General features: G+C 43.9%; 1 protein-coding gene across 2 annotated transcripts in view; it reads right to left on the reverse strand.

The window, feature by feature from the left end:
• Positions 1 to 7,182: 7,182 nt before the first annotated feature.
• SRI (sorcin) overlaps positions 7,183 to 27,157 on the reverse strand; it is a 92,792-nt gene continuing 72,817 nt past the window's right edge. For both annotated transcript variants that reach the window (XM_085631173.1, XM_085631172.1), the window contains exons 4-8: positions 26,529 to 26,572; positions 12,624 to 12,771; positions 12,076 to 12,189; positions 10,037 to 10,095; positions 7,183 to 7,564 (exon numbers count right to left, since the gene is read on the reverse strand). In XM_085631173.1, the coding sequence (XP_085487299.1) occupies positions 7,538 to 7,564; positions 10,037 to 10,095; positions 12,076 to 12,189; positions 12,624 to 12,771; positions 26,529 to 26,572 (392 nt within the window). In that variant the 3' untranslated portion in view covers positions 7,183 to 7,537. The remainder of the gene's footprint in view (positions 7,565 to 10,036; positions 10,096 to 12,075; positions 12,190 to 12,623; positions 12,772 to 26,528; positions 26,573 to 27,157) is intronic.

A 27,157-nucleotide genomic window follows, 5' to 3' on the forward strand; every position in this document is an offset into this window, starting at 1 on the left:
CTGAAGCCCCACTCATATCCCCCCTCCCCAAATAATTAAATATACTGATCAGAGACCTGCCGCACCCAGGGATAATTTTAAATGTATTTTTGTTAAGTGACAACTGCCACTTTGTTGAGTCTTTCCTCGCGATCTCCCAGGATTTTGAAAGAATCCTAGGGAAAAAGTATATTTTTTAATTAAAAGTTTTAGCCCAGGGTTGGGGGAGTTGCGCTATGTATGCCATGCTGTTTTTTCCATGAACAGTATGTACGAGCAGTGAGTAACATTATGTAAATCAGTGAAGTTGGATACAAACAACTAAACCTGTTAGTATGGTTTCTCTCGAACGTCATACTAGAATGGACTATGGTACATTAATACATTCTCAAGTGAGGCAAATTTTATTGTGGAAATACAGTTTCGCAGCGTGAATCTTTCTGGATTCACCATGCTGTGCATTATCCCGCGATCTGGTGGTTGGGTCCGGATTCGTAGTCTCTTTTTTTTGTAGCCCAGGTGGGCGTCGACGTCCCACCATTTGGTGCACCTCTCGTGACATCGCCGTGCTTCCTGCGGAAGTCCCACCTTTGGGGCGCCATCTTCAGATTCTTTTTTCTGCCGTTGGGTCTGGATCGTCATCGAGAAGCTCCAGGATTTCAATCGAAGGAAGAAGGAGAAAACACGAGTTTCGTCGAGAAAGAACAGCTGAGATAACAGAGGAATAAATTGCATCCGGGACACGAAAAAGGAAGAATTCCCAGGAATTTTCTTCGACGCCCTTCGTGGATGCGCACTGAGGCTCTGAGCGCAATGGACAAGACACCATTCAAATTCTGCCCTAACTGCCACCACAAGTTCGCGCAGAAGGACCAGAATCCGGTCTGCAACCTTTGCCTACCAATCGACCACCCGAGCAAGGACTGCAACGCCTGTTCAGCTTTCGCGCCGAAGACGCTCAGAGTGAGAGAACGCCAGAGAAGAGCGAACTTCAGCATGGAAGGCAAGGGTAAGGCCCCGTCGCTTTACGATCTGGGCCTCTCCACCGACGATTAGGACAACATCACCGAAGGACCCGACGTCTTCACGGTCGCAGAGACCGATACGAAACCTCATCAGGCGTTAAGAGAATCGTTGAGTTCAAAACCCCCGAAAGGGCCTTGAAAACCCGAGACAGTCCTCAAAAGCAGCACCGGCGCCGAAAATTTCGACGACCAAGGGTGGATCCATGGACAAAAGGCCGAGCGGATCCTCCGAGAAGGACTCCCTGGTGCCGAAGGGCTGAGTTCATCGAAAGCAGTCCACGAAGCGGGGCGTTCGACGCAGAAAGACAAGCCAGCGTCGACGCAAGCTCCGTCGAAAAGAGCCGTGGTAGACGTCGAAAGCATCTCCGAAATGGAGAAGAAGAAGAGAAGGCTCGAGGTGGAGACGGAGAGCATCCTTCAGAGGAAGAAGGAGTTCGACGCCAAGATGAAGCAATTCAGAATTCCAACGACTCCGTCAACGGACGTCGTCGAGATCGAGGAACAGGACGAATTCTACGCCGAAGGGCTGCCGAGAGATGCTGAGGAGGAAGGCACCTACTATGAAGGCGAAGACGAGGAGGCCTACCAGCAGTCGTTCTACGGCTCGGCGCCATCAACCACTCACGAACTGGATTGGCAAGATCGACGCCGAAAATCCCGAAGAGCCCGTGGACACGTATCCTTCGAGGCTTTCGCCGCCAGACAACATCAGGGTGTACAATATGGTCGTCAGGAGTGCTGCAGCAGCCTTTGGGGTAAAACTGGACGAGGAGAAGCCGAAAGCTGATTTCCTTCGAGACCCTGCTCCCCATTCAGACGAGGAGCCAGTTCCTTCCCATGCTCCAAAGCGTAATGAACCAGGGGAAGAAAGCCTTTAAGGAGCCAGCAACATGCTGGTCCATCACGCCCAGGACGGAGAAGAAATACAAGCACTCCTCCTTGGACCCGCCTTACAATAAGGGAGCGGTCACTGCCGACTCCATCATTGCTTCCACGGCCAGGAGAAGGGCCAACGTGCCAGCGACCTCGGGGCCACCCCCCGATAAGGAAAGCAGGAGAATGGACCTCACTGGAAGGAAGGTCGAAAGGAACATGGCAATGCACTGGCACATGGCGAACTCCAATGCGCTTCTCAATCGTCACCAGTACCAGCACTGGGACGAGATGGGGGAATTAGTCAAACACCTCCCTGAAGAGTACCGCCAAAGAGCATCCCACCTTGTGGAAGAAGGTAAAAACATAGCCAACTCATGCATTAAAACTGCATTGGACGGGGCGGAATCTTCCAGCAGACTAATGGCCATAGGGATCACCGAACGAAGACAGGCCTGGCTGAGAATCTCTGGATTCAAACAGGAGGTGCAGAGCAACATATTAAGCACCCCTTTCAACGGGGAAACACTGTTCGGGGCGACAGTGGACGAAAAACTCACCCAGCTGAAGAAAGAGAACGAGACAGCAAGGTCCATGGGGGCCCTGCAGTTCAGGGGGATGAGAAGAGGCACTCCAACTAGAAGACCCTACGGTAGAGGGGGTAACCAGCAGGGAACATCGCACCAGACGTTCCAGCAAGGACAGCAGGGTGAAAGCCACAGACAGCAAGGTCAGCAAAAACAAGACTGGCAGTACCAGCCAAGGGGCCAGTCCTTTCGCGGGAGGGGAAACGGACGTGGCCAAAGGAGACGAGGGAGTGACCAACCCTCATCAAAGTGACTCTGCACGCATGGGGACGCTCACCCCCAAGATACCCCCAGGGTTGAGGCGCAATGCAAAAACAGCAAGGGGGGGGGAAGAGACCCAATCGCCTACGAACATCCAACACCCGTAGGCGGAAGGCTGGGCCGCTACCTACAGGAATGGCAACGTATAACCACGGACAAGTGGATACTGAACGTCATACAACACGGTTACTGCGTGGACTTGGAGGGGACGCCTCCAAACAGAAAACCAAAACGAAGGCAACGCTCAGGTCAGGAGCTTGCTCAACTCAGAGAGGAAACACTGAAGCTGCTCGAAAAGAGCCATCGAGCCAGTGCCTCACAAGGAAAGGAACAAAGGGGTCTACTCGAACTACTTCGTGGTACCAAAAGTAGACGGAAATCTCAGACCCATCCTGGATCTGCGATACCTAAACAAATACATCAGAACACAAAAGTTCAAAATGACATCACTACAGGAGGTGCTGCCCCAAATAAGGGACGGAGACTTCATGTCCACCGTGGACCTCAAGGATGCCTACCTGCACATCCCAATAAACAGAAGGCACAAAAGACTTAAGATTCTGCATCAACCAGGACCGTTACCAATTCACGACCCTGGCCTTCGGGCTCAAATCAGCACCAAGGGTATTCACGAAATGCCTGTCGGCAGTCGCAGCATACCTACGGAGGAAGGGGATTCATGTGTACCCTTACCTAGACGACTGGCTGATCAAAGCAAACCCCCACGAAAAGTGCGAGAAACACGCAGCACAGGTGACAAAGACACTGACGAACCTGGGGTTCTCCATACACTGGGGGAAGTCATCAATGAAGCCAGAACAGGTGAAGATTTTCCTGGGAGCAAAAATCAACACCATAAACAGGACGGTCGTGCCCAGCGACAGGAGAGCAGAAGCCCTACTGAGGGAGACGAGCCTCTACCAGAAGGGGCGAGTTCTGACAGTGAGAACAGTGAGCAAGATCATGGGGATGATGGCATCATGTATCCACCTGGTCCCAAATGTACGACTTCACACCATTCCAAGAACGGCTACAACAGCAATGGTCACAGGCAAGTGGAAGTTGGGAAGATCTAGTGGTTGTTACGCACGCAGTGCAGGAAGAGATAACTTGGTGGAACAGGGACAACATATCTACAGTGAAAAGCCTGGCACCACCAAGCCCAACTGTGACCATCACCACGGACGCATCTCAAAGGGGATGGGGAGCACACATGGACCAACTCAGAGTGAGGGGTCTGTGGGCTCCGGCAGATGCGGTCAGACATATCAATTACCTGGAATTGAAGACTGTCCTGCTAGCCCTGAAGGAATTCCAGAAGCACCTGTACAACCAGAGAGTGTTGATTCAAACGGACAACACCACAACTATGTTTTATATCAACAAACAGGGTGGGACACAGTCGTTCCCCCTTTCCACTCTGGCACAGGAGATTTGGAGATGGGCCATACCTCTCAAGATAGACCTGCTAGCGATTCACCTACCAGGGAAGGACAATGTGGAGGCAGACTGGCTAAGCAGGCAGACCTCGGCTTCACACGAGTGGGAGCTCAATGGGCACGAAACGCAGAAGCTTTTCCAGAAATGGGGAACTCCCACCATAGACCGGTTTGCAACACGCCAGAATGCAAAATGCCGAAGCTTCGCGTCCAGGCAACCAGATCAGCAATCTCAAGGGAATGCCCTATGGATAAGCTGGTCAAGGACATTTGCCTACGCTTTTCCGCCGATACCACTGTTACACAGGGTGCTCGAGAAATGCAGAACCAGCAACATGACACTGATCCTGGTGGCACCACAGTGGGCAAGGCAGACTTGGTTCTCCCAAATTCTAGAAATGGCTCAAGGGAAATCCCACAGATTCACAAGAAAGGACCTGCTCTCCATGCAGAACAGAGAGGTTCTACATCCAGAGCCAGAAAGCCTCAGCCTGGCGGCATGGCTCTTGAAGAGTTAGAGTTTGCAGACCTTAGATTGCCTCCAAGCACTATGCGAGAGGCAAGGAGACCAACTACACGCAAATGCTATAGTGCAAAATGGAAAAGATTTACAATATGGTGTGGCAAAAAAGGCCTGCAGAATAAAATGACAAAGGACTCAACAGTGCTGAGATACCTCACGCACCTTCTGAAAAGTAACCTATGCTCCACCTCCCTAAGGGTACACCTAGCGGCGATAGTAGCCTACACAAGAGGGGAGAAGGGTGGAAGTTTCTTTACGTCGCAGGTAGTAAAGAGATTCATGGAAGGAGCAAAACAAATCGCGCCACCTAAAAGGTTGCCACCGCTGGCATGGAACCTCAACGTGGTACTGACGGAGCTTATGAAAGCACCATTTGAACCCATGCACAAGGCATCAAGCAGATGTTGACTATGAAAACGGCATTTCTGGTAGCCATAACCTCGCTACGCAGGGTGAGCGAACTGCAAGCACTAACGCTACAAGAGCTCTACACTACATACAGATACACAAGGACAGGGTTGTCCTGAGAACGGACCCACACTTCATGCCTAAAGTCGTGTCGGCATTCCATTTGAACCAGAGTATTCAGATACCGAGTTTCTTTCAAAACCCAACTTCGAAAGCAGAAAAGGCTCTACACACTCTAGACGCTAGGAGAGCGGTGATGCACTACATTGAGAGGACCAAGGAGCACAGAAAAACTCAGCAGCTCATTGTGTCCTTTGCATCAAGCTTCATGGGGAGACCAGTGACAAAGGGCACCATTGCTAGATGGATTGCACCAACTATACAGTTTTGCCACAAACAGGCAGGACAGGACAGGAGCTAACGGAGGGGCCTCAAGCTCACTCCACAAGGAAGAAAGGGGAAACCATTGCCTTTCTGGCAAACATGCCCATTCAGGACATATGCCTGGCGGCAACATGGACTTCGGTGCACACGTTCACCAAGCACTACTGCGTGGACATACAGATGAACAAAGAAGCACAAGTAGGACAGAAGGTGCTTCAACACATATTCAACGACCAACGCTCATCTACCACCCAGCCGCCACAAAGATAACAAACCGCTACAAAGTCTATGCACAGCATAGCGAATCCAGAAAGATTCACGCTGCAAAACGAATAGTTTACCTATCGGTGTAGTTTTGCAGCTTGAAGATCTTTATGGATTCACTAGCGAACCCATCCACCTCCGCCAGGAAGAGGAGGCTGGAGGAAGAGGGGGAAAAACAGAAGTACAGAAGGAATGAAATACTATAGAAAAGTGGACATATAAGTGGACATATAATTTAATCATTCGCCTATGGTTAAAAAAAAAAAAAACACGAGGAAAAAATAACCTGAAGATGGCGCCCCAGAGGTGGGACTTCCGCAGGAAGCACGACAACGTCACGAGAGGTGCACCAAATGGTGGGGCGTCGACGCCCACCTGGGCCACAAAAAAAAAAAAAAAAAAAAAAGGAAGAAAAACAAAAGACTACAAATCCGGACCCAACCACCAGATCGCGGGATAATGCACAGCATAGTGAATCCAGAAAGATCTTCAAGCTGCAAAACTACACCGACAGGTAAGAAACTATTCGTTTTGGCTGTAGCTTTAAATGTCCAAATCTTGCTAGAACATTTCTTGCACATAAAAGTGAGTTAGAGACAGTTATTTTTACCAGCATGGTATAGATTAGTGCACATAGAACACAAAATGAGTTGTATATACTGTATCACAACAACACCAAACTTAAGTTTTAAAATGTGCCAGTCCTAGTAGCTACATAATCCTAACTTCGCCTATGCTGTGTGCTGCTTTAAACCTTTCCTAGGATCCACTTCTAGAACCAGTTTACTATCTCTATACTAGTTGATAGCCTGTGTCTCCTGAGGCTTTACTCTGGTACATTCTGGGCAGGTATGCATCTCATGGGGTAGATGGGACCTAAAAGATGGTCAAGGGGCAATCATTGGGGAAATTCACATTGCACTACCTTTCACTATTCTTCACACAGCTGTTCAAGCACTCGTCCATGTTTAACCACACAACACCCCTTTACACAAAGCAGTGCTGCACTTTGATCAATCCAGGTTCCTTAGCCATAAATCAGGAAGATGGAATGACTAAATAAACAAAAAACAGAAGGGGTGGATAGTGAAATTCCTCTTCGTACGTCTTTTTTTCTGGATGAAATCCATGTAGCATTTTGTTCTACATAGAGAAATGGTTGAAGCTGCAGGTTGCTTGAGATACAGGACATATTGGAACAAAAACTAGATGACCATTCGTAAAGGGGTGAAATAGGAAAGTCTCCCGGCCACACAGCACAGACTCCCTAACCTCTATACTCTTTCCCTAGACAAGAGATGCCATCTATCTTCACCTTTATACCTCATCTTTTACATTTGGCCATCTGGAATCTATCTATAAAATAGTGCAATGTCTTTACACTGACCAAGATTAAACAATACTTACAGTGCTAGAATCTTACACAAACTTCTTAAACGTTACTTTGAGATGCTTTAATATGTGAAAAAATGGCTCAATGGGTTACAAAAATACAGAACACGCTACACAAGGAGTAATAACTACAAAATATGAAAAATAAACTTGAGGTAATTATGAAAGAATATCGACCCAAGGAATGCAGGTCACATAACAAGGGACATTAGGAATTTACATATGAAAACCCCATTTGATATTTATTTTATAAAATTGAAGGAATATATTGTACACGTAGCACTGAAATCTTGATAAAATGCCCAACGTGAAGCAGCAAGTTTTCACAATTTGGAAATAATTTCCTAGAATCTAGACGTAATCTGGAAGGTGATGCATGCTCATCCACACCATCGTCCGACGTTAGATACTCATAACACACAGTATGAACTGAAAAGACAAATAAACATTACTGTAATTAACAAATGATATTGTTTTTGTAGGAATAACATGCACATCTTTACGTTAAACTGCTGTTGGTCCAAAAGCCTTCCATTTGTATTACTTTCCACTTTAACTAACGTTCTACATGCATAAGTATACATTCTCACCGGTAAATGACTATTATAATTGTCAGTGGGATAGTGAACATTGGGCAGCTAATCCGGTTTCACAGACTACAATACAACTACTGATGTATCCACTCCGCTGAAGCTCCTTTACAAAAGTCCCTTTTTAGGTATTCTAAAGAAGGGGTGGTGCCCAATCTAACATACTTGTGTACAAATAGGAATACGGACTTCAAACCCAGATTTATTACATCCTCCAAACTTGGGCCTGTTCCTCGTGCTCATAAACAATATTAAGGTTGGTAATGCTTTGTGTGGCATGAACTGCTAAACATCAGCTCTAGTGTAAAATCACGGTTATTTCATATACACTTTTGGAAGCATAAACAGGCATACGGTCTAACAATCTTAAAGTACAGAAAGAAAAATAAAATTACAAACTATAAAGTTGAAATTACAAATAATTTAGGCTTTTCGTTCCAAAGAAGTTCAACAGTCCATGCTGTATTAGGAGGTACATGGTAAAAGCACCAAATTCAAAAATCATGCAAGAATGCATAAAAGCAAGGAAGCCATTATACAGAGAACGGGAAAAAAAAGTCCCATTTTAGAAGGTAACACCCCCCCCATTTACTTTTAACCTAAAGAATTTGAATATATTTTTTCCACATTTTCAGTACATTTAGAAAAGTAAGGTCATTATCTACTCTGCCTAATAGACCCTTCTCTCTGCTTGCACACCCCTAAAATCAAGACAAGACCATAGACCGCCTTAAATTAAAAAGGAAAGCAAGGCACATCCCTCATGTTTCTCTACATACAATCACACATTCCTTGAATTTTCAAAAAAGGTTCACATCTCTTGATGAAAATGCAAACCTTCTGGAAGTTGCAGCATCTGTGACAGTCATGAAAGTCAATAAGTAGTGGCAATGAAAGTGGGTCTAATAGACAAATGTACTAATTTTATATCAAGCTGGTAGCTCAGGCCTCGTATTATTTCAAACTTAAGCCTCAGCTCTGGGGAAAGAATCAAATTATACATGGTGCAAAACCTTGTGTAGAGAATAATTTAAAACAGAAATGGTCTGAGATACTTTAATATAAGCCACTATAATTCTCTAACATTATAGGAGCACCTGTGTCCTCATTTACGCATCTACAGAGAGTCTACGCAGAGTACAAGGCTTTGGAAATCTGGGTGGCAGACCTTTTTTATGAGGAAAATACCTGGCAAGAAAATGTTTACCACCTTGAAAACTTCTGTATTTTAATCAGATCACTTCAGGCATCTAAATACTGTATCATTGACCAAGATTTCAGGCTCAAATTAAGATCATGGAAACATTCCATAAAATTTAGAATGTCCAAAAATACATCAATAGTTCTTGAGGGCTACGTTAAAGAGTATGCAGTTCATTATGTAAGATAAACATCTAGCCCTGCCAAATGTATTGCAATTTATGAACATTACCTACAAATGTTAGATTCAGGGCAGATCGCAAAGACTGAATCAATCAATTCAATGTAATCCTACAAATATCTGTTCTAGTTCCAAGTAGAGCCACCATGACATGTGAGATGATTCAAATGAAAAAGCTCACGCATAGCCCACTTATGAGGAACAGACAACGCCTCTAGTAGTCCGTATCTTCGATTCTCAAAAGAACCAGGGTTGGGCCAATCACTTTTGGTTGCTATTATATGTTGTGATAGTTGCAATTAAAACCATGACTTAACACTGGCTAGGGATATTAAGACCCAGGATATGATGAACTCACAGTAGGAACCTCAGAGTATATTTACAGCTGAGAAACAGATAACAGGGGTCAATCTGGAAAGTTTAAAGTTGATTAACTCCAAAATGTGGGCTCCAGCTATGGTATGCCCTGAAAACCATTTGGGTTTGCTGACAACGAATGGCAAAGTATGAAGTTGAAATTTGTCCTTAACAAGTTACACAGACTTCTCTGAGGCACAAGTCAAAGGTGTTTGCAGAAAACAAATGAGTACCTCACATTCACACAATATGCTATTGCTCTTCTAGGCACAAGCTGTTGAAAATCAATAACATGAGGAGGGGGTTACCATATCCTTAAAGATCTGGTGCAGTTTGGAATATCACAGTGAATGCCTTAATATACTGTGGGAAACATTATTTCCCATTAAAATGCAGTCCTTTGAGATAGGATAATGAACAGATTATGACTGATTGTGTTTCACTGGATAACAGTAGGGCCTTCTACGCCACAGGACAGCTGTTATTGGTCAGACAACCACAATAAAGCTATAAATTACTGGAGTGCAAAGAAACCTCGTCTCTGAATACATTTACACAATTTTAAAGACTTACATCATCATATGAAAAATTCACTACTCCTTGTTGGGCTTGATCACGTCTTCGAAAAGTTTCTGAAAGTTACAAGAGATTTAAATATGTACATTAACAAAGAATGACAAAGCCTCTGCAGAAGAGAATTTTCCGAATTACAAAAATCCACATCAATCATGAATAAAAGATTAAATAATTGTTTACAACCAAAGTAGAATCCTCAAATAACTAACTTGTCTATTTGCATTTTCCATCTCTACCAAAAGCAGGTAAAATGATCACCAGCATTACGAAATAGCTCTTAACTTAGTAATATCACAAGTCTGATTAACTAGATCTAGGTTTTAAATTTCATAAATTCTAGATGAGTGTCAAACTGCACTTTGAGAGCACTTCAGAATGTGTGTTACTTCGTGTAGCTCTGAATCTTGGTATCACCAAGTCTAACATGTTTCTAACCGAAAAGGGAAGTTGAAATGCGTTTACACACAACCATCTTCATCAAATACCATAGCAGGTAGGCTCAGCATCCATGCCAAAGTACTTTTGCTTTCAATACCTCGATGGGGTTTAAAAGTCGATAAATAAATGGGTGACGTCACAAAAAAGGATTGAACAAACAAAAGAAATAAAAAAAACTTTTGAATTGGAGTTGTGTAGGACCAGCTTGTAAGAGCCTGCTATCAACACACCTACACTTGTTGAAACCAATAAATGCAGCAAGCTAGTAACGCAATGATATTTCTGCCCGAGAGATATTCTGTATTCTGTTTCAAGGGTTACCTTGGGGACTAGAGATTCATGTTCTAGGCTTGCCAAAATCACTTGCTACTCTGGAAAAGGTAGGAGTTCAGGTGAGGCAATGTGAGCTAGTCTGATTTGGGCCTACAGGTACTGACGTGGTAGAGAGACTCAGGCCCTACATTCGAATGTCCTGTTATTCCAAGGCAGTTTTGCTTCCCAGCAGAAACCCTGCAAACTGCTAACAAGGGACTATGTAGGGCATATAGCTTTAGATTCAAGATGGAGCAAGACTTCAGGTTGAGTGTTTAGAAGAGCACATAAATTTGGCTAATTAGGTGTGAACATTAAAGCAGAGATTCCTCACAATTTTGTTAGAAACGTCTCACAATGCTATCAAGTCATGCACAGGAGATACCCTGAAAGGAATATAGTCTAGGGAATGTGTAGTCGGAGGGTCCAAGGAATAAACTGCACATAAAGTCTTCTAGGAGATTAGGAGTAGTTCTATTTCTCAGGTGTTCTCTTCTAGGACATGTGGAGTAACATGCCTCGCTGGATTCTCACAGCGGCTGTTTTTGCAGTATTTATTATTCCCTGTAATATAATTCTCCTTCCCAAGTCTCTCGGAAGGATGAGCAGGACACCATCTTATGATAATATTTTGAGATGTAGGGGCCTCTTCCCGCTGAGTTGGTATAAGGGAAGCTGGAAACCGAGGATACCTAATCGCTGGGACATCAGATGCTTTGGAAGGTGGACTCATAGTTCCTGTATGGGCTTCTGGCTGGTGAGGAACAAACATATATACCCCCTCAGAAGAATATCTTCTGAGGAAGCCTCCAGAGGTTAAGATGGAGTCCTGATCCGGTTTTAAGTCTTGCAGCTCGATTAGGTTAAATTGGCATCAACTCTAAAGCAAAAAGTGAAACATGGTGCAACAGTGAAAACTTTGAAGTCGATAAAATCCTTCACATCTACGATAGCCCAGACCCAGATTTTTCGGATCACAGACATTGAAACCTGGGAATGTGAGAAGAGGAGTTCATTGTTGTTCAGTAGAAGTGATTATGAAAGTTTGATGTTGTGGGACCAAAAGGTCTTTCTCGGGACAGAGGAAAACAGCCCATACATCTTTCTCGTGTTAATTTGCTTCAAATTGGGAAAACGCTTCTTTAAACATTGTATAATAGCACAAACATGGATATATTTTACTTTTTATAAATAGAATCCCATGGTACCACATATTGTTTGGTCCAATTGTATACGCCATTTGGAATAAAATAAAGCAGTTACCTAGAAAACCAAGGTTTACTTACCAGTGAGAGATCGGAGTTTGACACAGCAGGCAACGTAATCATCAAATGTAATCCTTCCATTGTTACTGTATCTTTTTGCAATTGCATTAAATGCTTGAGGACTCAATCTAAATCCTGAAGAAAAAAATAAACTTTAAGTAGGGCAAAAAGGTGCATTGCCTCCATTCATTTACATCACTGGCCTACTTGCAATCATCCTAAAACATTGCAATGGTGCTCATATATAAAAACATTGTGGGGGGGACAGACAAAAAACATATTTCGCATTTTAAATGGATCCCAACCACTCAATATTTACCAAGAACAATCCCAGACCACACACGCACATCTCTACACCTTGTCTGCATAATGCCAGTTTGTGAAGGCCACACAGTTCAATATATTAGCATTCCTGTTTTTAAAAGAGTACCTTTTAGAATTCAAGTACTGCAAATGGTTATTTTATAATTGTGTTTCTCATGTTCTCTCCTATGAGTGATATACAGATAAAAAAAAAGTTTTATAAACATAAGTGAAGGCATTAGTTGATTGAAAATAAATACACTTACTCATGCTTTCAAGGGCTCTCTGAAGCTCCGGAAAGTCTACTGTTCCACTTCTGTCGGCATCAAATGCCATGAAATTCTGCCTCCAACCATTTAATGCCGCCCAAAGTTCCTTAAATTCATTGAAGCCCATTTTGCCAGACATATCTCTCTTTAAATTGTGTCAAGGAACAAATGTAAATACCTCACAAACATACAGGTTAACAAAACAAACAAAAAGAGCGCACTTTCTAAGATGGAATTTTAACAGTTTGTAGATCATGGACACATGCTTACATATTTTAGTATTTACATCGACAGGCTTACAGATTTTATTAGTTACAGAAACATCAGATTTGGAATAATACAAGAGTAAAAAAAAACTAATCGCAATCTTGCAAGGACTGTTGCTGGATCAATTATAATGCAATCAATGTCTGTACTTATCTGGCACGCTAGCACATTCGAAAAGGGACACCTTCTAACAAAACTACTACAGAGGCACCTCTTAACTGACCAGTGCTGTGCGACCACAGGGGGGGGTGGGTGGGTGCGGGGGGGGTGCTGGGGTGGAGGGGGCTCAGTGTCTTTTCCAGTCCCTATGCCAGTGCTTTTTAGTTTGGTCAAATCAGGTTATGTGCATTCCAGTGGACAGGTCAGTGCATAGACTCCTGTCCCAGAAACAGTGTTTGTATCTTGCTATTTCTCTCTCATAGCAACTCTGATGCTCTGTCTCCAAACTCATGATGTGCCTCTTTTTGACTGAATCCAAGGATCACTTCTGTCTCTGACCCAAAGTCCCACCTCTCCTTCATCCACGTGGGGGAGAGGTGCCAATCTACATCATCCTTGTCCGGTCAGGCCCGTTATCTAATGTTGATAAATATAGGTGTAGCACAATCCACCTTTAAGCTTTAGAGTTTTTTGTGGGTGCAAATAAGGTCATGTGAAGGGCAGCTGTCAAAGGGTGCAGCTTGCAGTAAGGACAGATGCCATCAAGTTTATCTACCTCTGGGATAATTAAACGTTTTGAGAGCAAACGTTTGACAAGCCTTTGTAGTACAGGATGGTATGCAAATTCCAAAGCTCTAGTCTGGTCAAAAGGAATGGCAACAAAAATGTGTCTCTCTCCAGTAACAGTATTCAGTACCTTACCAGTATTATGGGTTGTTCAATCCCAAACCCGAAAGGACCCACCCTACAAATCAAATTCACTTATTTTTTATTTCTGCCCATGCGTTTAGGAATAACCCATCTGGTCTACGGTGTGCGTGGATAGCAACTGCTAAAATAGGTATAAGACAATGTTCAATTGTTCAGTATACCCCCCGCCCGTCACTATTGGGCGACCAGCACAGCATACAACACAGGTTGTGTAATAGTCTCCATTTTCATCGATTGTAAACTTCTGGGCAGTCACCAAGAGCATATAGCACCTAATAATTGTGGCATGCTCTATTCAATTGGCCAACACTATGATCCAGACCATGCACAAAGTCCGACAGTACATAAAGTCTATTCACATGAATTTCTCCTTTGCCATTCCTTAAAGAATTGGCTATAGTGTACAGAAGCAGGCACAACCAAGGGGTGGCTTACGCTGGCATTTTCTTAGTTCAGCGATTGCTAAATGAACCCTATCATAATTCAATATGCCTTCATTTCCTCAATCTTTCAGAAAAAAAGGTTTGCACATACCTTCCACAGGTGCTTTGGGTCAACATATGTTACCAGTCTTGACACACATTTAATGTATTGCTGTATTTGTTGTAATATATCAGGCTATTACTAGATTACAGCAAAAACCAAAGGAAATGATGGACGGAGTGTTGAACATTGCACTCACCCCCAGTCAACTGATCTGGGTTTAATCCATCACCGTTCTTTAGCCCACTCTGCCACCCCAGTTCAGACATGGCCACATGCAAATCAGTCTGACCCTGTGCCTCATGGGAACAGTCCAGCCCGAACTGCCAAGCCACGTCTTGCCTGGACCGGAAACAAGCTTCCTAGGACCGGTTTCTGGCATTACAGCAGTCTTCAGCCAGGCTTGCTTGAATCCAGTGGCAAAGTGAGCAAGGGACTCACAACTGAGCATACCCTGCCAACTTATGGCGAACAAAGCAAAAACCAAAAGGAAATGATGGACGGAGTGTTGCCAGAAACTGGTCCTAGGAAGCTTGTTTCCGGTCCATCATTTCCTTTTTTGATTTGCATATTTGCATATGGCCATGTCTGAACTGGGGTGGCAGAGTGGGCTAAAGAACGGTGATGGATTAAACCCAGATCAGTTGACTGGGGGTGAGTGCTTGCAATGTTCAACACTCCGTCCATCATTTCCTTTGGTTTTTGCTTTATTACTAGATTACAACTAGTGCCAAAAGAGTGCTCAGGCAAGTGTATTAGTTACCATTTTGGAGACAACACAACTAGCTTATGATTATTTAGTAAAGGATCAGCATAGTAACACTAACAAAAAGTGGCTACCAAGCAAGATATCCCTAGAAAATGTGTAGATTCAGTTGCTCAGTGTGAAATAATTTGTTTAAAGGTAGCAGCTGCTCTGGTCATAAGTTTAAGGTCACACAAAAGAGTCCATATCACACAATAGCCTTAGTTTAGATTTTATGGGGATACACCACTACTTTCTCATGTGGAAGGAATCAAAGTTGCGTAGCTAATTTCAAGTTATAAACAATCCTTTTTGAGCAAAGGTCAATGGTGAAGACAGTCAAGTATCAAACTGTGTTGGCACAGCCTTCCACTGAATGTACACACAAGAAATATGACAGACAAAACAAGTCAACATTTATAATCCACTCAGGAAAATGTGCATAATTTACATATTTCCTTGTACAGTTTTATGAATCTGGCATTTACACCCATTTCCCTTACCTTTGATGAACATAGTGCATGCATTTTCATATATGGTGCAAATCCGGAATCTTTGAAAGTTGATATTTTCCGTGATTTTTTATTTAAACAGTCTAAAAGTGCTGGCATTTTAAATCAAACCTGATAAACCTACAAAGACTGGTGCATATAACTGCTCTACACAAAGGTAAATACATCATTAAACTTGTTAATTCCCAACATAGTTAATACTTAACCCCTTGCATGCTTCAGACGGCCCCCGGCTGTCAAACATCACGGTGGGCGTGTGCAGAGGACGTCCGGGGTCCGTCCGAATCCCGCCCACTATTTAAATAGCCCACACAGCGAGAAAATGTGCGCAGCACGCAAGGGGTTTAAAGGTTTTGACAATTTTCTACTGCATGCTTCTAGGGAGTCCTCTGCCATTAACCGGAGGATGTGTGTGTACGTAAACACACCCACCCACACCTGCATACTTTACTTGCATACATAACACCAACTGCAACACAGCTTTCAAAAATGAAACAATTTATACTTTTGTATTTATATATCACAACTAGATGCAGTAAAACTTTGTGAATGAGGCCATGTTTCACATCTTTAGGTGACCCGTAATAAACCATCTGCACTAGCAGACTCCCCCTGGGCCGTTTGAAGGTAAGCCTGCTCAGCTCCTGCATGAGGCACACTGAATCCATTTTGTGGGGCCTGAACAGCACAGAGAGCCAAATTAAAGCAAAGGTTTCCTTCCTTATTTTCCCTAAACTGTGCTAAGACGACTAGCAGGCAAATTCCCCAACACCCCTGCCCCCATTGAATCTAAAAAGGCAGAAACACCCATAAGCGGAGTGCTTAAGAAAATGTTTAACCTGTTATGTGGTTAGAAATGGTCTTTATAAAAAGCGTATGTAGCACTTATTTTTTTTACTAGAAAAAAAAAGTTTGTTTTTTAAAGTTTTTTTTTTTTTTTTTAAAGTGTGCAAAAGCAGTATATAACCCCTTCTGTGCTCCCGTCTGCCAACGGCCGTTGCAAGCACTACCTGGCTAGTGCTGCGCACGTCCATTGGCCGTCGCGCCCCGCCCACTTTTTTAAACCACTGCACTGCGGCGGAGTTCGCGCCGCAGTTAACAGTTTTACATTTGCACCTTACCTGCAGGTTTGAACAGGCGCTGCAGAGTGTGTATTGGACCTGTCTATATCCAAGGAGAATTTGTGTGGATGAGCAGCTCCCACCAGCTTCTGCTTTAATGTTTGTCCCCCGGGCATCTGACCTGGCCGCCGCCCTCCCCCCTATACCACTCAGCCCCTCAAGTTTAAGGTCACATGCTTTTAAACAAGCCTCTTATTGGCGGGGGTGTGTGTCAGCGAGGTGGTTTCTCTGATCCTTGTCTCCAGAACCACGGTGTGTCACTAGCGCTTGTGGGACGCGCTTTATCATCACTCCTTGGGGTTCCCTGCCGCCGCCGTATTTACCAGGCAAACGGCCGCTGTGTGCAGGGGAACCACAGCTACCGGCGGCCCCTGCGGGACGAGCCCGCCTACGTCACCGAGAAGCGCGCCTGAAGCGCATAAAAGTGAACGAGAGCCCTCGGCAGAGCGGGGGTGTGTGTCAGCGAGGTGGTTTCTCTGATCCTTGTCTCCAGAACCACGGTGTGTCACTAGCGCTTGTGGGACGCGCTTTATCATCACTCCTTGGGGTTCCCTGCCGCCGCCGTATTTACCAGGCAAACGGCCGCTGTGTGCAGGGGAACCACAGCTACCGGCGGCCCCTGCGGGACGAGCCCGCCTACGTCACCGAGAAGCGCGCCTGAAGCGCATAAAAGTGAACGAGAGCCCTCGGCAGAGCGGGGGTGTGTGTCAGCGAGGTGGTTTCTCTGATCCTTGTCTCCAGAACCACGGTGTGTCACTAGCGCTTGTGGGACGCGCTTTATCATCACTCCTTGGGGTTCCCTGCCGCCGCCGTATTTACCAGGCAAACGGCCGCTGTGTGCAGGGGAACCACAGCTACCGGCGGCCCCTGCGGGACGAGCCCGCCTACGTCACCGAGAAGCGCGCCTGAAGCGCATAAAAGTGAACGAGAGCCCTCGGCAGAGCGGGGGTGTGTGTCAGCGAGGTGGTTTCTCTGATCCTTGTCTCCAGAACCACGGTGTGTCACTAGCGCTTGTGGGACGCGCTTTATCATCACTCCTTGGGGTTCCCTGCCGCCGCCGTATTTACCAGGCAAACGGCCGCTGTGTGCAGGGGAACCACAGCTACCGGCGGCCCCTGCGGGACGAGCCCGCCTACGTCACCGAGAAGCGCGCCTGAAGCGCATAAAAGTGAACGAGAGCCCTCGGCAGAGCGGGGGTGTGTGTCAGCGAGGTGGTTTCTCTGATCCTTGTCTCCAGAACCACGGTGTGTCACTAGCGCTTGTGGGACGCGCTTTATCATCACTCCTTGGGGTTCCCTGCCGCCGCCGTATTTACCAGGCAAACGGCCGCTGTGTGCAGGGGAACCACAGCTACCGGCGGCCCCTGCGGGACGAGCCCGCCTACGTCACCGAGAAGCGCGCCTGAAGCGCATAAAAGTGAACGAGAGCCCCCGCGACGCGGGACGCGCGCGGGCGCCGGACGAAGCCCGGACAAAGGGCGGACCGTCTGAGGCCGTCAGAGGTCGAAAGAGGTTGGGTTGGGACTATCCCTCTTACATCTGGCCTGATCCTTAATCTCCTAGTGACTGCTGGTTCGTTGTGGCGAGTTGCAAATCCGTTGTTACGTATTGTTGATACGCGCAGCGTGAGCTATGCAGCGAGGGAACGCGAAATCAAGCACGAGGGTGGCAGGTATGGGGACTTTGGACAATTATTTAAAACAGGCGGAAACCGCCGTAGTTAATGAAATTGCCTTGGTTGAACGGCGTCTTTCTCTGGAGCCCACTTGCCACCTAAGTATCCCGCAACCCACAGCTGATAACCCCTCCTTGAATGTCATACCGGCTGTTGTGTATCCCCGTGTCATCACCAATGAGTTGATGGTGGATGATTCCAATTTCATCTCTACTAGTATTACTCCTTTAAGCACTGAGAGCAGTGTTCCCTCACCAGTGGCTATCCATACCAGACAGTCCAAGTCAAAAATTGGCACTAAGTGTAAAGGGGGAAACTGTTAGCGGCAAAAGGAAAGCTATAAATAACCCAGCGGGGAATCGAAAGCAGGCTAAGCAACCAAGGATCACTACTCCTCTTTCGAGGCAGGAGAAATTGAACTCTAGCTCTCCTCACTTGGTCAGGGCAGATCCTGGCGAGAATAGACAAATTAGTTTAAATGTAGAGCTGGACCAGAATAGGGAGACTCTCATGTCTAGTATTATTACATCCATGGAAGCACATTTTACCTCATTAATACAGCCTATAATAGCTTCCCTAAAAAGAATAGAGGACCGTATTTGTACCATGGAATCTCACCTCAGATGCAAAGAACCCCAAATAGGTGTAAAAAACGCTGCAGGAGATACATTAAGCACACTCACGGCTTCGGTAGACAATCTGTTGAATTCTATGATCACTTCTACACACCAACCAGTACCCTCGGTAGCGCCCATCTGCCCAGGACCTACGATGTCGCAACCAGCCTTAGATAACTTGGGCAAGATCCCAGAAACGGTAGGGCGAACACTGAATAAGGAGGGGGGCTCACATCTTCCTGTCCCTCAGCAAGGAGGGGATTTCTCTCTACACTTACCAGCCGAGGCATGCCCCTACACTATTATTCTAGCCAATGTGCCCAAACTAGAGCAAAATAAAAAGGAACATTGGTCTTCCTTGAAAAATAAGGCCCTTCATTATCTTTCGAATAAAACAGTTCTGGGTCACCACCTCAACCAGCACTTTATGATGATTAGAAGGGTACCCTGGATAGGTAAGACTATTAAACACCTAGAGGGCGATTGCATAGTAATAAGTTTTAGATCCCCGGGGCTTGTAAGTGACATCTTAAGACAGGCAGGGTCGGTGAGAATCCATAAAGATTATGTGAATATTCTCCCCCTGGGTTTCTTTTATCCTCCATCTCAGTTTGGCACATCATTCTCTTCTCAACCACTTGGATTCGGTACTAGATTTAGTTCCACTAATAATTTCGCTGTCCCTGTTTCCAATAGATTTGAGGTCTTCTCTAATTTGGATGACATTGAGTGACTAGAGTCTAGCGATCAAGTCACCGCCTCTGATATACAAGTTCCCGTTATTCCAACTGAGAAACCCTCAACCTGTGATTCCCTTTCATTATGTCTAAATCAGGAGCCTTTGGGCTCTTCTTTTAAATTGATTTCTAGGAATGTAGCTGGTCTCAGAAGCAAAGTAGACGATCCCACTTGGAGAGATCTAATTAAATCAGGTTACATTATAGGTTTACAAGAGACTTGGGACACTGAGGACATACTGCACATGGATGGGTACGAGAGTTTTTTTGTATCCGCCACTCCTTCTAGTTCAGGGAGGGCGAAGGGAGGGCTGGCAATGTTAATATCAGCATCCATACCTGGCTCGTCCTCCCAAATAGAAACAGGTTCGTCAAATTTTATGGCTATTTCTATCCTGATGAATGAGGGACCTGATTTTTTGGTTATGAATTTTTATAACTTTTGATAGAGCTGCCACGACCGAGCATCTGGCCGCGCTAAATAGTTTTTTAGCCGACCGTATGGAGACCAATAAACTAACAAGTAAAAACTGCCTTACCATACTGATGGGTGATTTCAACATCCATGGCTGTCCACACTTTTGTCTCTCCATGGACCCTTTGGGACCGTTTGATTCAAGTGTTGTACACTTTGAACATTCGGCGGCGGGACTTCTTCTAGAATCCATTTTGGCAGACTATGGTCTGATTCTCCCGTCCATGGAGGGAGAAATTATTCCCACTTTTAAAGGAACTGGGAAAGACTCGGTCATTGATTATTTTTTTGTTAGTTCTATTTTGGGGGCTAACATTAAAAAATACGAGACGACCTGGTCCCATTTAAGTGATCATAACCCTGTGAACTTAATACTCCGTAACACCTTTGAAAAACCGGCTAAACTCCCAACAAGAGTGGATAAATCTGATATCTGCCCATCAGATCAAGCGCGTAGAATCAGATGGTGCAAAGTAATCCCTGGCGATTTTTATAACAACTTGTACAGTAAGGTTGGCTCTGAGCTAAAAATCTGCCTGGACCTCGAAGCAGGGGATAATGAGGTCCTTCTGGCTTACTCAGCCATCTGCAGTCAGATCCTTACCGACCTGAGCCGTCCTGGGAAACACACAGATAAGGCAGAGCCCGGTTGGTTTGACAAAAGCTGTTCATCTGCCAACCGAAAGTTAACGGCCGCCCTGAAAACAAAGCCAGTGAATAGGATTTTGGTTGCGGAGTTGAGAAAAGAATACAAGAAAACCCTGGATGCCAGGAAAAAGGTGATTAGGGAGGAAGCATGGGAAGAACTTTCCAGTGTGGACGTAATAAGTAATAGCGCAAAGTTTTGGTCTGTGGTCAATAAACCCTTCTTTTCTGATATAGGAACTGATCAATTAGATTGCGGTATCGGGAAACAATCGTGGCACTCACATTTTAAAACAGTCTACGAAATGGGATCTAGTGGTGAATTGAGCATATCTCCCACCACTGTGAACCCTTATACTTTATTAGTCTCTAAGCAAGAGGTGGTCGAGGCCATCAGTAAGATGACAAGCAATAAGGCCCCTGGCCCCGATGGCGTTCCAGCGGACCTCTTTAAATCTGATCCTGAGACATGGTCCATAGTATTAACCAACGTTTTTAACCGGGTATGTGTTGCTGGGATTCCTGACACCTGGTCCAAATCAGTAATCATACCAATTTTTAAAAAAGGTAACAGGGGGGATCCCAGTTGCTACCGACCTATCTCCCTTATTGATTCAGCCGTGAAGGTTATGGGGCGCGTGGTCCTGGGAAGACTAACTGATTGGTTAGAAGACACGACCACCCTATCGTGTCTACAATATGGGTTTCGAAAAGGCCGCGGGACCATAGACCAGAGCCTGAACCTCCAACTTTTAATAGGCAAGTATACCATTGCTAAAAAAGGGGCCTTGTATTTGGCCTTTATGGACTTGTCTTCGGCGTTTGACCGAGTGAATCGTTCAAAATTGTGGGGGTTATTATTAAACTATGGAATAGATGCCAACATTGTTTATTTCCTTGCAGATTTGCATAGAGACCTCACTGCTACGGTCAGATATGACCGGCAGGGCAATTCCACAGATAAAATCGGAATCACTAACGGCGTTGGGCAAGGTTGTATTTTAGCCCCCCTGCTTTTTACTTTATATATCAATGAATTGGGCCCTACACTAACTAAGTCATGTAAGGATATTCCTAGGGCAGGCAAATTTGACATACCCGCATTATTGTATGCTGATGATGCCGCTCTCTTAGCACGTACGGCTGTAGGGCTCCAAAAGCTTTTAGACTCCTTTGCTAAATTCATGATTGCACTAGATCTTGGAGTGAATTTCTCCAAATCCCATGTGATGTTTGTGAGCTCTATCCCAAAGAGAGTTAAAACCATGTCTTGTGAAGGTCATGTTTTATCTCGGGTCTCAAGATTCCCTTATTTAGGTGTCATTTTTGATGACAAGTCCACTTGGGCCCCACAATTGGCTGCCAAACGCAACGCATTTGCAAGGGCCACACTTGCTGTCCTAGAATTTGGTCGCAAATTGGGGGTGAAGCCCATGCAAGCTATGCTGAAGGTCTATGTAGCAAAATGCACCTCCATCGCACTATACGGGGCAGACCTGTGGGGTTTCAAAAATATTTCTGATCTTCAAGTTGTAGAAAACAGATTCCTAAAATCACTATTATCCCTCCCAAGTTCTACTTCTAACTACATAGTGCATCAAGAGTGTGGCATTGACTATTTAACCGATCGTATAGCCATTGCCCCACTCTTGAAATGGCTCTCGATTTGGCTAAACCCCGACCTAGTATTAAACCATGCTATTTTAAATGATTGCCTATCCTTAGAGTATGGCAAAACTATACCGTGGCTGAACCAGATCAAAATTCTAGCGGGGTATCTGGGCCGACCTGAGCTATTTGAGAACCCAAGCACTATAGTAAGGGGGGACCTTAAATGGGCTAAAGATGCATACAAACTGAGGGCTATGTTAACAAGGGAGGAAGGAGAACTACTTAAACCCACTGTAAAGGCACATCAGCTGATTACCACATCTAACAGTTTAGAGCCTTACTTGGGTATTGTCAATAAGATGGACCATCGTTTTTTATTAATTAAGTTCAGACTGAACAAATTCCATCTTTTCTTGACTGACTCCCCTGGCTGGACTAAGGAGAAGGATTTGGGGATCTGTTCGTGTGATAGATTCTCAATAAAAGACACTATGCACTTTATTTTCTTCTGTGAACATCTGTCTTTAATCCGTAAAAAATATATTATTCCTCTTTTAAAACATAAAGGCTTCAGACAGGCGAAACCAGCTCTTATGCATCTCCAGATGTTGGGTTCTCCTTGGGAAATATTTAATATTGCCACATTTTTAGTAATCTCAATGAGACTGAGAAAAAAGATCACATGGCTATAGTGTACATCTTTTTAATGTCTGAGTAATTATTTATTGTAATTTTATGTCAATTGTTTTTAAATGGCTGTACTGTTTTATGTTTAATGTACTTTTATGGTTTTTGCTATGAACCGAATAAAGTAATTTTGACTGACTGGCTGCTGAACATGTGTTGTGATTAGTTTCTAGGATCAGAGTTCAACTGGACTTGGGGCTAAGGGTTTGCATTCAGACTGGCGGATAGGGCTAGGGTTTCTATTAGACATAGGATTTAGGGTTTGTGTTCCGATTGGCTGATTGGGCTAGGGATGTTAATAGGGCCAGGACTCCCACTGAGTCAAGGGTAAGAGCTAGAAATCTGATCTGCCCATGGTCACATGATCACTAGGGATATTTAATCTTAGGGCATCTCAGCTAAGGGTGGAAAGGACAAGGGCATCTTCCCGTGTGGGCCAGGTCGAGCCAGAAATTCAGCCTTTTTTCTTTTTTTTTTACCATTTACCAGCAAAATCATTAAGCAATTCACATCCTCAAACATACAAACGCAATCTAAGCGCACACACACTGCTCATTTACAACAAACAAAAGCACATTTCAACATCTCAACCACTACGTAACCCAGCAAACCACATCTATACACCCTTCTACTGCCACACAATGGCACCTTCACACTCACAAACATCCATTCTGTCCTATACCACTATCAAATCCACACACCAACCCAAATTATACATAAACCTTCAACCTTTAAAAACACAAACCATGTTTCGTACACACCAGCTCTACCTTCTTACTCCTAACAGACCCCTTTCTATCACCACCAACCCTATAGTCAACCCTCACATTATCCACTACAACCACAATCCTCTTTTTACCAAACACACTAACAATCCTTACACTCCACCACACATACAACCTATTTAACCTCTTCCTACTAACAACTAATTCAAACACTCATAAGTCCTGCCCATCGCCTCACAAACCACACTCTCCTCCAACGCACATCACCACCAGCTTTACTATTTAGCGTCCACTCACCAACAGAACGTTAGTCAAATCATCTACCGAATTTCAATAGATCAATAGCTCATCTCACTAGTCCACAAACCATAACACACACCTGTATATCACAACCACACAATTTCATAATACATTCCTTCACAAAATAGAACCAAACACAAGCTCCTACACTCATGACTACTCAAAAAATATAAATGCAAAACCAACATTAATCCAAATCTTTCTATCTTCATCAACACCTACCGCAAACATCCCAACACTCAGTCACCAGCCATTCATCACTGCACAATTTAAAGCCTTAAAAGCACGACCTAAATACTTTACCACCCCGAAACTATACACCTTCCACAGTAACAAACAAAATAAACATAACGCTCTACACACACTACTGCATCTCCTGGTCTATTACACAACAATACTACTAACAAAAACACAGCCCACCAACTCTCTCAACCACCATTTCCACTGCCTGCACACAGACCCAACAAAATGCCTTCCAAACCTGCTGGATGCGGATTGCAATATAAACAAACACTATTGCTATCATGATACAGTTAATACCAACTCTAAAAAAAAGCACCTGCTAATTATGTTTCTAAGTATTCGAAATTTACTTTGTTCCATGGTCGATATGTGGTTGGATGAAAGGTAGGCTTAGGTGTTGTGATTTGTCCTGTTTTGTATTGGAAAGTTACCAGTAATCCTTAAAAAGATAACTAGTTCTCAATTTGCTAAAATGACATCTAGATTGTGTATCAATGTGTGGGTTTGTGGACGATATGATTTGGGTTCATTGTATTTAGGCCAGTGATGCTAGTTCTTGAGTGGGGCATATTGGGTTTGTTGAACTATGCTTGGGTTACCAAGGATGCATAGGTTGGAGTTGGAGCATACAGTTTGAAAATGTGTCTGGGAATGTTGCATTGCATTGCTAGGTGAGGGTCTGTGAAGGAGAAGGAAGTTACAGGAGAAAATTGGTGTACAGTTGCATCTGATGAGGGCCTCACAACCTTATAGGGAAACATCCGCTTTGGTGAGGTTTATTATTTCATTGAATAGAACGGTGAGGCTGCCTCCTTTTTGCCCATTTGATTTTGTGACCTTTTGATAGCCTGGAGGAATAGTATCAAGCATTATTGGGGTCCTGCAATCTCCCAACCATGATTCAGTTATGAAGGGCAAGCTATGCTGTGTCAGTGAGTAGGTAGTCAATGTGGCGTGCGTTTTTTAGAGTGATAGAGCATTAGTAGGCAGTCTAGAGATTGTTTTGGAGTGACAGTTCTTCAGAAAACTACTCAAAAGTTGGCTGTTCTCTACATGACCACCATACTCAAAACGAAATGTACAGTATGTTCGTGCATGTAAACATGTACAATGGGATTATATGTATGCATTCAAATATGTGCAGTTCTTTATACAAATATACATGCTACTTATGGTTTAAAAATATAGATCTATTCTTAAAAACACATACATATATATATATATATATATACACACACACACACACACACACACACACACGACTGCAAGTGCAGTACTCCCCTGTTAAACCGCAATATTGTTTTCCCCATAGGAAAACATTGGACTGTGGTGAAAAGTGTGTCGATTTTTCAAAGTGAAAAGTATTTTTAAATTAAAACTTACTTGACTTATTACGAATATCTTGGTCTTAAAATAAAATACAAACGAAGTATATTTTTCTAAAATTGGTCTGGAACTCCTTCTTTAGCCCTATGTCCATTGTTGATCACTGCTGTACAATAAATGTCTTACACTCCGTGTTAGTCCCAAGGCTGCTCACTCACACTACCACGAAGAGAGCACTTTGGGTTTTATATTGAGCCCTGTACACTTTTGGGGAACCCCTGGAGTCAGTGCACGGTATTTCCACCTAGTAGCAACATCATATGCAGAGCCAGCATACTACACTCTCAACGTAAACTAAGTTTGTGCAGTCAACAGGATCAGGACATTAACAAAATGCTCCAAAGGAATGGCGCTTTTTTCCAAGAGCTGCCAAACCATATTCAGTCAGCACCACGGAATAAGTAGATGCTTTATAATTCTGTGCTTCCACGTAGGAGATTGCAGTTCTTTTTCTTGTGCTCATTTAGAATCAAAATGCCCCATATCTTGGACCAATTCTGAAGTCTGAATCTTTGTCACTAGAGCCTGAATCATGGTACAAAACTCCAAATGTACCGGAGTTACTCATGGCAATTAGGACTGCTTAAAAAACAAATTTTAAAATGGTTAAAGATACCCTTGATCTTTCACAAGTAGGATTACCTTCACCGAGGGCAGATCCAATCGAAAATGTAACCCAAACCACGCCTTCAAATGGAAAACACACGTTCTTTAACACTTAAGTTTCCATCCGTAACTTTTCTTATTGATTTCTTTAAAAAGTATACATATATACATATTTGCGCTTCACAGGTAAAAAGATACATCCAGCATTGAGATCATGAGTCTGCACGTCTCCAAATTAAAGGCTGAAAAATAAGAGACTCACTTTAGTAATCAACATGATAGGAAACGTTATTCAACACAATTCTGTCTCATGCAGTTATAACCTTTCCAGGGTAAATCATTTAAGCATGATAAACCAACACTAACAAATACATTCTTGAATGGTACTAATGATTTTATTTGTGAAAACACTAGTAATAATTCATCACATACCACAAAATATTTATAAACCATCTGAACTACATATCACCAAGTGCACTTTGGAGCACTTGTATAGAGAAAAAGAAGATAGCTGTGAAGTAAAAAGTATCCGCGTGTTAGCGTCTGGCCAGAATGGTAGAAAGAACCTGGATGTGTTCTTCTTTGGATGCTTCCTTATAGTCTTTGCTGACAAGCCTCTTTGAAGATTTCGGCTTTCAGTAGAGTATTAAATTGAAGGTAAGAGTTCATCTTAAGAGACAGGGCTATAGTCACCAAGATTAAAGCAACAACCCTCACCCAAATGATATTTTAATTGACTTATTTTATTGATGGACAGATGTGGTTTCATCAGGTGGAGCAACTGGGAACACAGTTTACTGGCTACAGCATAGTGGCATGCTAGTTTC

This window comes from Triturus cristatus, chromosome 10 (assembly GCF_964204655.1).
Source record: "Triturus cristatus chromosome 10, aTriCri1.1, whole genome shotgun sequence".
Lineage (NCBI taxonomy): Eukaryota > Metazoa > Chordata > Amphibia > Caudata > Salamandridae > Triturus > Triturus cristatus.